General features: G+C 43.7%; 1 protein-coding gene across 1 annotated transcript in view; it reads left to right on the forward strand.

Annotated features, from left to right (window-relative positions):
• The window catches only part of Piezo2 (piezo type mechanosensitive ion channel component 2), a 366290-nt gene that overhangs the window by 277371 nt on the left and 74404 nt on the right, over window positions 1-14515 (forward strand). Inside the window, exons 20-28 of the mRNA XM_035438719.1 lie at window positions 1676-1708; window positions 2072-2286; window positions 4168-4328; window positions 8308-8484; window positions 8781-8906; window positions 10393-10593; window positions 11701-11905; window positions 12020-12121; window positions 13656-13821. Coding sequence (XP_035294610.1) covers window positions 1676-1708; window positions 2072-2286; window positions 4168-4328; window positions 8308-8484; window positions 8781-8906; window positions 10393-10593; window positions 11701-11905; window positions 12020-12121; window positions 13656-13821 — 1386 coding nt within the window. The remainder of the gene's footprint in view (window positions 1-1675; window positions 1709-2071; window positions 2287-4167; window positions 4329-8307; window positions 8485-8780; window positions 8907-10392; window positions 10594-11700; window positions 11906-12019; window positions 12122-13655; window positions 13822-14515) is intronic.

The raw sequence follows: 14515 nt of genomic DNA on the forward strand, positions 1-14515 counted from the left end.
TTTCTGGCTCCTGAACCCCAGGCTTTATTATATTCTCAAAAAAAAAAAGATATGGTAAAGATAAAAATGACAGAGCTGAAAGATTACACAGTGTTTTTAAAACAACATGCTCCAACCAATTGTACATTTAAAATGTTTTCATTATGTGTGTTTCATGTGCACTCGTTTGCCTGAATGTATAATGAAAGAAAACAGCCAATGAAAATTCTCAGAGCATTAACAAGCTCTGGTACATGTCTCTTCCCTTTTTTGTTACCGACCCTAAGACATGACATGACATTGCTCCAGAGGCTACCTGAATGTCCCTCTGTTATTCCTCATGAATTAAATCAGAGTGCAGCAAACATGAGTTGTGGAGCCCAGAGCTCTTCTACTCTCCACTTTGTCTGGCCCAGAGCTCTTATAAAGAAGTGCCTGGAAGTCAGTGTATAACTATTTCCAAAGTCTCATTCCAGCATCTTCTTCTTCTTCCTTCATTTACCTGGTGTTCTCTGTATGCCCTAGATGTGGCAAGCAGCTTGGGGGCATCTTTACTGAAGACATTTTCTTATGTGGTCTTCATAGTGACTCTAGCAGCAACCTTATGACTAGGAGTTTCATTCCAAATATAGCAGGGATTATTAGAAAGTTATCTTGTCAGTTCAAAGTTTATGCTATCTTTAAAATGTAATCCAGGATCACCATTCCATAGGGTAAATGGCTAAAGTCTTTGTCCTAATGACAGATACCCTCCTACTTATATAGTGCAGGACTACAGCACTTTCAGAGTAAGTATGTACTGCTACTGTGACACCAGACTGCTGCTACACCCAAACACATCTCACACAGAGCCCAGACAATTTGGTCAGCAGATATTATCTACAGTGTCTTTCATGACATTCACCTGAATAGAACTAAAAACTTTCCTTTTTTGCAGCAATTAGAAAGTTAGGCACATGGTACATGCCCACAGTTCCAGCAACTTGGGTGGCAAAGGGAGGATCGCTTGGCCTGGGAGTTTTGAGGGCAACCTGAGCAACATAATATTTTGTCTCAAAAGTACAGTGTGGGGCAAAGCCCTCACTTGCGCTGTCTGCTATGAAGTAAACTGTGGGACGTGGCTGCTATCAGGGCAGTAAATCCCAACCCCCTGCATTCTTGCTCTGGCTCTGGCTCCTACAGAATCTCCTGCAGCTTCCCGTTCACAGTTCACATCAGTGGTCCACAGACGGGATGTGATGCAGATGCTGTAACCATTCCCAAAAGTGTGTGGCTCTCCTTGCATATGCTTTAGCAGCTGGTAGCATGAGATTAGCCAATGCCAAGGCTGACTAAGAGCAGACATTATTTAATAATTTGACAAGACCTAGGCAACCTGTGAATGACACGATTCCTGTAAAATGGTTCGAAACCTTCCTAAAAGAGCATGATGCAGTTTGAATGGGGAGCCTATATATCCTCTCCCCTACAAAGCAACCATCCTGTCCACCCAGATCAGTTGCTGAGCCCAGATTCCTAGTGGACGCACACTACTGGTGCCATTCTGGAACGCACTTGGCATTAGGTCGTCACTGCACCTGGCATAGCCCTATGTGATAGTGGATGATATGTAGCATGATATGTGATCTCTGACATCCTTATAATTCCTCTGTTCTCATCTCCTTTTTTTCCTTTCTATCTCAATTACTTTGAGCAGCATCAAGAAAAAATTACCAATCCACCAGAATGAGTAAGTCCCCCTGTGAAGCCATGAAATGCTTGCTCTAATTGATGCCATTTCATGCTTCTACATCCTAAACTCTGACCATTTTCTCCTCCAGGAAAAAATGTCAAGTTTAGGTGTCAATAGCTCTCATTCCTGACCAATCACTAGAACCTGAATAAGAAAGTCTAACAAAGCTGAGTTGACAGTTTGTTTTTAGAAAGAACTTAAAACAAACAAACCTACAAAACGTGGTGAGAAGCTAATGTCCATGGCACAAGGTCTTTATACACGTACTGTTTTGCCTTGGTTTGGCCTCCATTACTTACCCCCTGACTGTGCCCTCCTGGAGCACTTTCCTCTTCTCACTCAGCTGCTGTCTGCCCACAGATTGGCCCACCCTGAAGGAAGCCTCCCAGACCTAGCCGTCATGAATATGACCACAAGCCTGGATAAGCCTGAGGTGCAGAAGTTGGTGGAGGCTGGGGAGGAGAGGCCAGAAGAATGTGCCAAGAAGGCAGAGAAGGGTCAGCCTGGAAAAGACAGTGATGAGTCTGAAGAGGAGGAAGATGAGGAAGAGGAATCTGAGGAGGAAGAAACCTCAGGTAACCAGCCCCTTTCATCAGCTGCCGTAACAGCACAAATGACAGTGACTTTCTCCAAGGACCTGCCTGTGATTCTGTCTAATAAAAGTTGAGGAGTAGTTTTGGTTGCTATCATGATAATATTTATATTCTAATTACTGCAATAATTTCCTTTTCATCTAACTTAAAGGGAAGAGAGCAGATAGTTGGCCAACAATCCATGATGATAGGTAGAGTGTCCATGAGGAAACCCAGAGAAGTGTGTTCTGGTCTTTGTTGCTTGTGGAAACCGCTCACAGGACCTGTCCTACTATACACCCCTGCACAGAACCACTGACAATTCTGGATGTCACCTCCAGATATTAGTTCTTGGGGAAGATACTCTGAGGCTTGTCAAGGAAAGTGGTAATTAAGAATACATGGCTAGTTCTAGTCCAACACTTAAGAGTGTGAGAACGAGAGGAGGTAGTGTGCAGTTGCATAGTTGTCCTTTTAGGCTAGTGCCCTGCAGTATTTTGGACAGCACTGACTTAAGTTCTGCATCTTTAGTCAGTAGTCGTTTCCCCCAGCTTTCTTTTTAGAACCGTAATAACCAGGAATGAGTGGAGTGGAATGGCCATGGTTATTGAGGAATGGTATCTGACAGGGAATGCAAAAAACGGAGAGTTTGGTCCCTGTTATAATGCTCAGAAAGGGGGAGAGTGTAGCCTCTAGGGCATGGAGGGAATTGCTCTACAAGCTGGATCTCTGCTATACAAAAGCAGAAAATCAAAATGCAATAAGGAGGAAAATTACTTTTAAAGACATGACCTGAGACCTTCTCCAACTCATCTCAGAAGACACAAGGCAAGGACCAGATGCCTTTTTTCACATCTGGATTGTAGTTACTGCCACTGGGGGGAATTCTGCCAGACAAGTAGTTAAGGCTAGGATTTCATTATACTACTTTAATGAGGTCTTTGGGTTTTACTAAAAGGGTCCTAACAAAACACCCTCTACACCTTTATTGCTATGTTGCACAGGACTCTGAATTGTTTCTGTTGATTGTCTACCTGAGTGATAAGCATTTTCTAATGTAACTAAACCTTACTAAATGTTCAGATCAAGGACAGTCACATTACAGCTACCTCTGGTGGGTTGACACAATCCAGAACTGAAACATGAAAAGACAGGACTGTCTTTCAGTGACTTTCAGTGGGATTGACCAGTACAAGTCTATATTGGTATGAGCCCCTAAGGTACAAAATGTGCAATGTCTGGAGAGATGGCTCAGACATTAATAGCACTGGCTACTCTTCTAGAGGTCCTGAGTTCATGTCCCAGCAACCACATGGTGGCTCACAACCATCTGTAATGAGAATCAGTGCCCTCTTCCAACATGCAAGCATACATGCAGACAGAACACTGTATACATAATAAATCTTTTTATTTTTTTAAAAAAGAGGATGATTAGCATGAAGTTTACAACACTTTAGGAAACCATACTGAGTCCGAGGATGAACAAGCTGTCTCTGCCCACAGCAGACCTCAGGAGCAAGTTTATTAAAGGAGATCAAAGAGCCTTATCCACTCATTTGTCCCTTGTGCTTGTTGAAAAACATGTTATTTACAGAGAGCTCAGGTCATTTAACACAGTCTTAAAAGTAAATCAAGATAAAACTCTTTCCACTTATTTACTTATTTATAAGGCCCATATAGTAACATGGTCCCTTGTGTTTCAACTTATGTCCATAGTCAGCAGTTGGCATGGAGGGGAGGTCTTGGGTACTTCCTTGTCATGTTCATAGAACTCATCCCCTGACTATTGGGCAGCTACTCATTCCATCCTGAAAGTTACAAGGTATGATCTGGTTAATAACACTGACAATGGTGGTGCTCCTGGCTGTATTTACTGCCTTGCAGATCTAAGGAACAAGTGGCTCCTGGTGATTGACCGCCTCACTGTGCTCTTCCTAAAGTTCCTGGAGTATTTTCACAAGTTGCAGGTGTTTATGTGGTGGATCTTGGAGCTGCACATCATCAAAATTGTCTCATCATACATTATCTGGGTGACTGTGAAAGAGGCAAGTGTTCTTTTGCTGTACTACCAGACTGAACAGAGCGTGGCAGGTCCTTATCCCCTAAGATCTAAGAATCTGTGGCACTCATGTTATGATGCTCCTTGCATTCAGGGACCAAGAAATATATGAGTGCATAGGCTTCATTATACAGAGGACCCAAGGTTAGTGGAGTAGAGAAGGGGGAAGAGAAAGGAGGAGAAAGCTTAGTTTTCATTTGGCTCGGCCATATAGCAAAGGGTGCTTTCTGAAGTGTGTGGAGTGGGCTGGTTTTCTGCACCACGTGGAAATATATCTCTCAAAGTTCTCTTTGAGGAAAGGATTAAAATTCCAGTTTGTGTTGCCAAGGAGTAGACTTGTGTTCCAAAACATGATGAACTCTTTACTGGAGTTCATTTCACTTGCTATCTCTGTAAGGTGTGAAACCGATAGTATGCTTGATTTAGAAAGAAAAGGATTATCATTCCGTCAACAGTTCCTTCATGTTCGGTGTGGAGAAACAAACTTTCCTTCAATTTATTCATCTAGTAGTTTATAAATATTTCTACATGTGATGTCACCAAGGATCAGTCATTCTTGCAGACCTCTAACTTTCCTGGATGGCTACAATTCAGAATCTAGGTCACGAACCTACTGCCACCACGACTCTCCCAGCCAAGCTGTTGGGCACATGAGGCACATGGAGGATGTGCTTTATGCAGTGGACATTATAACATGAAATTCTGCTCCCATCCCTGGATAATCAGGAGCTTGTTACACACAGGGGCAAACAGCATTTCCCTGGAGGCTTTGGTTCATCTGGATTGTTTGCAGACCAAATATTATATTTGTTGTTATTATTGATTTTTATAAATTTTTTCTTCATTAGCATACAAAATAACAAGTTTCCTTATGGCATTTTCATACACGTTTTGTTTGGACTATTTTCCCCTACCCCTGTTTCTCCTTATATCTCATTGGCCTCCATTCCCACTGTACCATTCACTTCCAGTATTATCCCTTCTAGTTTCATATCACATATGCTCTCGTCCCCTCCCTAAGCCCCCCTTAAAGCCTCTTTTTTCCTATTTCACTGGTCCCTTTCTAGCTTCCTGGCCTCTAACCACACACACTGAAACATAAACACACATATATAACATGGATTCGTTTTTGATGAACATTCCATTAGATTTTTGTTGTCAAGGAAATGTCGAGCCCATAGCCTCCTTAGATCATGATGCTGCAGGAGAACAGGAGTGTGGAGTGAGGGGCATGGCATTTGCACCAACTTGATGTTGAATGAAGTAGCCCACAATGCTGAACCCGTTTTCCTGTTTGTGAGATTATAACAATAAAAACATCTTTCCTGGAAAGACTCCTCACTCCTGTTCTCCTTTGCTGGCCACTGGTGACCGTACCCTGTAATGCACATCTTGTCCTCTCTCCTGGCCCTTCCCTTCCTCTTTCTCTTCCCTGTGTCCCCCTTTGGCTCCAGACCCTATGCACAGCCTTCTCTGACTAGTTCCCCATTTAGAGGGTAAGTAATACACTTCTGAAGCCCAGTGACTGCCCATCTACACCCAAAAATGATGAGACATTGGTCTGTTTGCAGCCCACTGCTTCCGTTGATGGGTAATACATGACCTCACTCCTTGTGTGTCCCAAAGCACTCTTTCCACTCTTTCCTCAAATGTTGTCATGGATACCTCTTATTTTTATACTCATCTGGAGTAAGAACTTTATGATGTGGCCCAGACCACTTCAGGAATGCCATTCCTGAGCCATCTGGGAGATGTGGGGTTCAAATCACATGTCTCTCTTATATAGCTTGCTTCTCCGGGAATGCAGCTGGTGTTCTCCCTCATCTACAAGGCCTTGGGCCTGTATTCCCCCTGCCCACCTCACTCCTGTTTAAATACTTCCATTCTCAAATTGCTGGCAACTGGGCCACCTTTCTCTCTAGGAGTTAGGCTAAGCCAGAAGCCCCCATAACAGCATGGATCACCCAGGCTCATGCTTGTTGTGTGACTTTGTCTGGGACATTTATGAATTTAGTGTTTTATATATGCTCCCCGAGGGCAGGGAAATCCTCAAGATATTTGTTACCTTGAACCTGGTTAGGAATTAAGACTTACTATCTTTGCCTATTATTTAGAAAATGATAAGTGCAAATTATATGCACTGCTTTTATACTGATAGGCTTAAAAATACAATAAAAGAAATATGAGCAGTGGGTCCAAGATCTAACACTAACACACAAACTGGCTTAGTGGAGCCCATTCTATATGGAGAAATGCCATGCCCAGCCTAGACACAGGGGTATGGGGGTGGAGAGGTACCATAGTCCTGCCTCAATGAGATGATGGGACAGACTTAGTAGACTTCCTAGGGGAGGTCTTACCCTCTCCAAGGAGCAGATGGGAGGAGGGGGTAGAGAGGGGGAGCAGAAGGAGAAGAGAGAGAGGAAATGGGATTAAAAAAGTAAAAAGATAAAGAAATATGGAGCTTACTTGATTGTAAATAACTTTAATATATTTTACTCTTTAACATTCAAGTTGGCATTACCTTTGGCTAAGGTAGAAGAGTCAATGCATGGATCAGAGTGTTTTGATAAAACACGACATTTGATTTATGTCCAAGCGCTTTCTGGGTTATTAACTATTTCTATGACCAGCATCTCTTTTGCCCTCAGATAATTCAGGGTGGCATCTCTTTCTACCTTACCGTTTCAGGACTTCATTCTCAGAGAGAGCCTTTGCCTTCAGTAGTGACAATTGGGTGAGGAGAAGAGTAGCAGACAGCACCCTGAATATATGCTGTTCATTACTGTTCACGTTTTCTCATTTTTACATTTTTAAATCCAGATTTGGAGCCTATTCTCTCAAAGCTCACAGAGCTTGGTACCTGGTACATACTCAATTTTATAGTGAGTGCGTGCCTCTCACCCGTGAGAGTACCAAAATAAATTAGTATGTTTCATGGCTGAATAAGACAGCAGTGCTTCTATATTCTTCAAGAAATGGAGAGCTATGGAGACAGACTAGAACTGGAGACATCCGTCTGCTTGATAAGCACACGTGCAGCCCAGAGCCAACAGTCAAGCTGAACTCATTGTCCTTACCCTCAGATCAGAGTATTTTTGATATTTCCAATCTCAGCAGTGATATTTCACCCACCCGGACTTCCCAAAATAACTGGATAACGTGTCTCATATTTTCTCCATTTAACCTACCACGCTCCAACTAGTCTGCCATCAAGTCAAGCTAATTTTACTTCCTATGCCAATCCAGCAGTTTTTAAATGCTATCGCAGAACCACAAGATTCCATGCAACTATGGAATCCCTAACTCTACACTTTCACAGCTCCTGTAGATCTGGGCTCTGGCTTCTAGCCTAACCCTTACATTTCACCCTCCTTACTTCTGTGGTACTTATCCAAATATGTTACAACTCCTCCCTTCAAACTCTCTGACATAAGGTCTGTTTCCTGCAGAGTGAGTTCATGTGCCATTTCACAGTTCAAAGGTGATAAGCCAAAGCTTGACTCGTAGCTGCACCTCCATCCTCATCTATGACTAGCCCTAAAATTTCCTGTTGTCCAACGGCCTAGCCTCACCGTGCTACTTCATGCCTTCATCCCTTGCTTCTGTATCCTTGACCCTGAGTGTGCTTTGCATCTTCCACAGCCTGTGATAGATTTTTTGTCAATCCACCCTTTGGACTGAGGAGTCTTCAGGATGCTATTATACGAGCCCAGACACATCTATAACTTAGCAACTGTTACATTATATTGATGCTACCTGATTGTATGTCTGTCTGCTTTACTAAATAGAGTATCTTCAAGACCAGAGCTCCTCTATATCCTTTGAATGCCCAGCACCTAGGACAATGTCCTACACACAAGAACTCAGCCAGTTTTTGCTGAACTGGAATCACATTGTCCTGTCTTGTGAATGTCATGCCATGCCATGTATTTCTGTCCCCATTTCTGATTTTGTGTTTTCAGGTGTCTCTGTTCAACTATGTATTTTTGATTTCTTGGGCATTTGCCCTGCCATATGCCAAACTCCGCCGAGTGGCTTCTAGTGTCTGCACTGTCTGGACATGTGTGATCATCGTCTGCAAAATGTTGTACCAGCTGCAAACCATTAAGCCTGAGAACTTTTCTGTCAACTGCTCCTTGGTGAGCCTCAAAGTTGGGGGTCCTTCCTCACTGACCTTAAAAGGATCAGGGGAGCTATTTGGGGGAGTCTCCACACCAAGATCATTTCGTTTAGTTTACATTACCTTACCCACATTAGATCTATTCTGCCCCCTTGATGGGACTTAAAGCTGCTCTTAAACTGAGACTCCTCCCCACCTGAAATAGGTCCTCACCTCCATACCCCACAGAGCTTCCTTGGATCATAGCTGGAGGGGAGCACTCTGAACACTGTCAATTTCACAAGCCATTGTCACCCCACTTTCTCTTCTTTACAGCCCAATGAAAATCAAACCAACATACCCCTTAATGAGTTGAACAAGTCTCTTCTCTACAGTGCCCCTGTTGATCCCACCGAATGGGTTGGCCTAAGGAAGTCCTCCCCTTTGCTCGTCTACCTGAGGGTAAGGTTTTGTTGTGTCTCATCTGGGCCTCCACACTGCTATGGTTTGTGGTCCCTCCCCTACCACCATGAGATGCTTCCTAGCCCCTGCAATTGTAACTTAGCTGATAACTAAAAGGACTAGATATTAAAGTCAGTATTATATTGTGCTGAAGACAACTTGGCTTAGCAGCCTGCCCCCAGTTCACTGAAATACCTTCATTAGCCCTTCCTGTTATTGTTAAAGTGCAAAGTTGGTGGACTCATCAGGAAGGAGGCTAGTCCAAGATGCATTGTTAAGTGTTTGATAAAGAAAAAATTTATAATGTTGTGCACAGTATTATCTTTTCTCAAAACAGAGAAAAACACTAGATAAAAATGTTCCAGATTGTCAGTAGTGATTATTTCTGAGAATAAGGCATAGCAGCATTATAAGACATACTTGCTATTAATTTCTGGTTCTTGGATGTTTAATAAAGAAGACATATTTTCTTTATAGTCACACAGCATATTTTGATTGAAAATAATCATAGAGACTTAATGAAAACAAAACCATTGAGATTCCTGTACATTCTTGTACATTTTACTTTGATGAGTAACTCAAGCAACCTTAACCATTGTCTTAATTGCTGACAAGCAATTGCTGACTTAAAAAGATGAAATCTATACTACACTTGGCACCCAAGAGGTTTTTGTTGTTGTTGTTTTGTTTTGTTTTTTGAGACAGGGTGTCTCTGTGGAGCCTGTGGAGCCTATCCTGGCATTCACTCTGGAGACCAGGCTGGCCTGGAACTCACAGAGATCCGCCTGCCTCTGCCTCCCGAGTGCTGGGATTAAAGGCGTGCACCCACCAATGCCCAGTGACACCCGAGAGTTTTAAATGTACTAAACGTCCCATTCTGTAATTTCTAGGTCTTTTATAATAGTTACTGCCCAAGTGTTGTCAACCTGATATTTGGAAAGTCTGAGAGAGATGGCCTCTGTCACCTGTTTCCATGTGTCAACTCTCTTGTCATGACTATTGTTATGACTAGGACTTTTCCATCTTGAGCTTGCTTCTTATCATACTTCCCCCATGCCAGAGTACAGAGGTGTTAAGTTCACTTTGTGTCACCCTGTCCCACAGCTCAGTGCCTTTCCCAGATGTCCCTGTGATACTTTGCATTTAAGGGTTGCAAACAAGGTCAGACAGTCCTCTAGGATCTGGGTGCAGTTCCCTTGGCATGTGGCATGTACTTAACAAGCCAGTAGAAAAAGCAAGCACACTCTTATGCCTAGAGAGGCTGGATCCTGTTACCACAGCCATTAGTCCCATTTCCACAGGAATCTAAGTCCTCAGTAAATAAGACAGAGAAATAGGCTCAATGCTGCATTGAATACAGGCAAGATTTAATATAACATTATTAGACACCAAGAATTAAATACATGGTTTACTATAGTTGCTCGGAAGTACTGAATCACAAGGCTTTTAGCATACATAGATGTGCTTTCTTGTTTTCTGTTTGTAGAATAACCTCCTGATGCTGGCTATTTTGGCCTTTGAAGTCACTATATACCGCCATCAGGAGTACTATCGAGGCCGAAACAACCTGACTGCTCCAGTATCCAAAACTATCTTCCATGACATCACAAGGTTACATCTAGATGATGGACTTGTTAACTGTGCCAAATATTTTATAAACTACTTCTTCTACAAGTTTGGCCTAGAGGTTAGTTTTCTTGTCCATGTGTTTGATTTCTTTTCATGAATATTTAAATAGTTTCTTTGGGCTGCTTGGTCATTGAAGGTTCACTGCACATCCCTGTTCCATATTTACAAAGCTGATTTGTCAGCTTCGCTTAAGTTGGTGTTTTCAAAAGCCAGGAGCCAGTACCCAACTCTTCAGCAGTGCAAATGGTCCCTAGGTCTCCTGAGCTATCTAAACACATCTGTACTATCATCTCAGTTTCTTAAGGATAGAATACATTTTCTTTCTTCTTGTACATTTTGAACATATGAACTGTGAGGAGAACTCTTGTGACCTGAAATGGTGATCATAGAATTATAGATTAGTAGTAAAGTGAGTGGAATTCTATAATGGCAATCTATAATGGAATTAATAGACTGAATTTACAATGGTGGTGTTTTCACAAGGATATCATAGCTGCCATCCTTGCCACTGTTAAAGCCATTACTATGAAAGGTATAGTCAGTTCTCTCAGAAGTAATCTTACAGCATTTCTATTTTCACGACAAAAGACACTCAACAGGAGCTTCTCTGACTATCCTCCACTGGGTGGTTTAGTTGTTTGTAACATGGGGCAGACAGTTGCTGTGGGTGTCTTCAAAGCTCTGGACAAGAAGGCTGCTGGAGCTGGTAGAGTCACCAACTCTGCCCAGAAAGTTCAGAAGGCTAAATGAATATTATCCCTAACATCTGCCACCCCAGTTTTAATCATTGGTGGAAGAACAGTCTCAGAACTGTTTGTCTCAATTGCCACTTAAGTTGAATAGTGAAAGACTGGTTAATGATAACAATGCATCAGAAAAGCTTCAGGAGGAAAGGAGAATGTTTTGTGAACTATTTTTGTGTGTGTGGCAGTTTAAAGTTAATACTTTTCAAAATCAGTACTTTTAATGGAAACAACTTGACCAAAAGTCTGTCACAGAATTTTGAGACCCATTAAAATATAAGTTTGATGAAGAAAAAAAAAAGACACTCCGCAGTGAGACTCCTCGGGGACTTGTGCAGACAGACTGAGAAGTACTGGGCTCTGGTGTCATTTTCCTTTCTGATAAACCCAATCTTTCTTGTCTCTTAACCATCCTTCTACAGACCTGTTTCCTAATGTCAGTGAATGTAATTGGACAGCGGATGGATTTCTATGCCATGATTCATGCCTGTTGGCTGATTGGTGTTTTGTATCGACGCAGAAGGAAAGCCATCGCTGAGGTCTGGCCCAAGTACTGTTGTTTCCTGGCTTGCATCATCACCTTCCAGTACTTCGTCTGCATTGGTATCCCCCCTGCCCCCTGTCGAGGTGAGCACCCTCCCTAGGGAATCTGCTCTTAGCCCAGCCATAGCCAATGGACAACTGAGAAGGTAGAGATGCACCAGGGAATTGATTGTGCCTGCTCATCCCTGCCCCTTGCAGATTACCCATGGAGATTCAAGGGTGCCAACTTCAATGATAACATCATCAAGTGGCTGTACTTCCCGGATTTCATTGTGCGGCCCAACCCCGTGTTTCTTGTCTGTAAGTGTTTCTTCTGTGGGACCACAGGATGTAGGTATTTGGACTTATATTTGTTCCTTATTTTTCATGTATTAGGTATTATCTTCTTTTGTTCCTCCACTCAACTTTGTAAGTGTGTGAAGCTCATCTTATGTATTAATATATGAAGTTATCAATAGCTTCTAGTTGTTCACTTCCACTTGCAAAATGAATGAATCAGCGGTGAAGTAATTTATTCACTTCCCAACACCTCTTCCTTTCAAAGACAGAGAGGGAACTTTGCAAGTTGACTCCATTTCCAGGTACCACAGCAGGAAGACCAAAATGAGAGACAGGGCTGTGGCAGCCATGGGGACCCCACAGATGTCAGCCATGGAAGAACCGCATGCAAGGCTTTCCAGGACAGCTGGAAATGGATGGTTGGAGCAGCACTTCCAAAACAGTATCATGGCAGTCTCATGAAAAATTCCATAGTGACTTCAATACTGCAGAAGGCTCAGGGGGATTTAAAAAACAAGGAAACCACCTGTGCCTTTAGCAACCCAGAGACATACCTATCCAGGAGGTCTGCTCTGGGCAGCTCAAAGCCATGTCCATGTTCTTTCATGAGCTGTCTACTTCTTTGCCACCTGCTCACACCTGTTCAGTGTGCGCTCTGAGGAAAGTCTGGTTACAAATGCAAAGGAACTGATGAGAGTAAAGAACAGAAATGCCCCCAGGTGCAGAGAAGGACGAGTGAAGAGCACAGGGGCCCAGAACAGGCTGGTGAAACCCACAGAAACAGCTGATCTGAACATCGGGGAAGTCTTGCTCCCCATACTGATAGCTGGGATACCAGCATGGGACTGATCCAGACCCCAGGAACATGAGTTTCAGTGAGGAAACCTCAGAAATCTACGGGACCTCCTGTAAAAGTTCAGTACTTATCCCTAGCATAGGTGTGGACTTTGGGAGCCCATTCCACATAGAGGAATACTCCCTGAGCCAAAGACACACGGGGGTGGGCTTAGGTCCTATCCCAAAGGACATGATAGACTCTGATGACCCCCTATGGAAGGCCTCACCATCCAGGGGGAGCAGAAAGGTTGTGTGATAGGTTGGGTTTTAGTTCAGGTGGGGGGAGTGGCAGGGGAGGATGGGAGGGAGAAGGGAACTGGGATTGTCATGTAAAACAATCCTGTTTTTAATTCAAATTTTAAAAGAGGAAAAAAAGAACAGGAATGCCTACATCTAGCCATGTGAAAGGATAAGTTGGTATTCTGCTGACTTCCTCAGCACTGGTAGGTGAAAATGCACCACACCCCAAGATTCATGGAGGCAGGCACCTAGCATTTGAACATGGCAGCATCGAGATACCACCATTGCCAGCCCTCCATACATCATGCTCCCTCTGCTGTCCCCATGCTGGGACCAGGAAATGGAGACTTGATCCCAACCTTAGAAGCTAGTATCCTCCTTGGGGACACAGCTCACTTAGGAACTAAGGCTCACATGTGCCATGTGGTAACTGTGTAGCATTTTAGAACCTGAGGAGTGGCTGCTTCTGTCTTGCCAGATGACTTCATGCTGCTGCTGTGCGCCTCCTTACAACGACAGATTTTTGAGGATGAAAACAAGGCAGCTGTGCGCATCATGGCCGGGGACAATGTGGAGATTTGCATGAACCTTGATGCAGCCTCATTCAGCCAGCATAACCCTGTACCAGATTTCATTCATTGCAGGTAACAGCAGCTTCACAGTCTTTATGAGCAGTGGCACTCAAACTGCCCCTTTACTGTAGTCTGTCAGTGTGGCACCAGGGAATAGATCAGACTCCAGGTTACACCCTCATGTCCCTCTTGTCCCCGCAGAATGTCTTCTATAGCCCCAGACTATTTTTCCAACAGAAACCCCTTTGCCCAACAATACCAGTAGGCAGCTCTCCAGCAAGAAACTCTCCACACACACCTCATCTGCCTTCCCTCCTCCTCCTTCTCTGTCCATCTTCTTATCCCTCTCCCTCTTTTTTCTCTATCTTCTTGACCCTTTATCTGCTCTCTCAATCCTCCACCTCTCTTATTTACTACTTATCTCTCCCTACCCTTGCCCTCCTTATCACCGCCTCTTCTCATCTCGTCTTTATCACCCCTTCCTCACCCCTGTCCCTCCTAATTGACCCTTCTCCTTATCCTTGCATCTCACCACCTACTCCTCACTACCCCCTCCTCATCACACCCCTCATTACTGTCTTCATCACCCCTCCTCCCTGTCCCTCCTCACCCCATCCCTCCTCACCCCATCCCTCCTCATCCCCATCCCTCCTCACCCCATCCCTCCTCACCCCATCCCTCCTCACCCCATCCCTCCTCATCCCCATCCCTCCTCACCACTCCAGTCTTTCCTCCTCCTCACCTGTGTGTTCAGGAGCCTAAGGAG

Source organism: Cricetulus griseus, chromosome 2, assembly GCF_003668045.3.
Source record: "Cricetulus griseus strain 17A/GY chromosome 2, alternate assembly CriGri-PICRH-1.0, whole genome shotgun sequence".
In the NCBI taxonomy this organism is placed as follows: domain Eukaryota; kingdom Metazoa; phylum Chordata; class Mammalia; order Rodentia; family Cricetidae; genus Cricetulus; species Cricetulus griseus.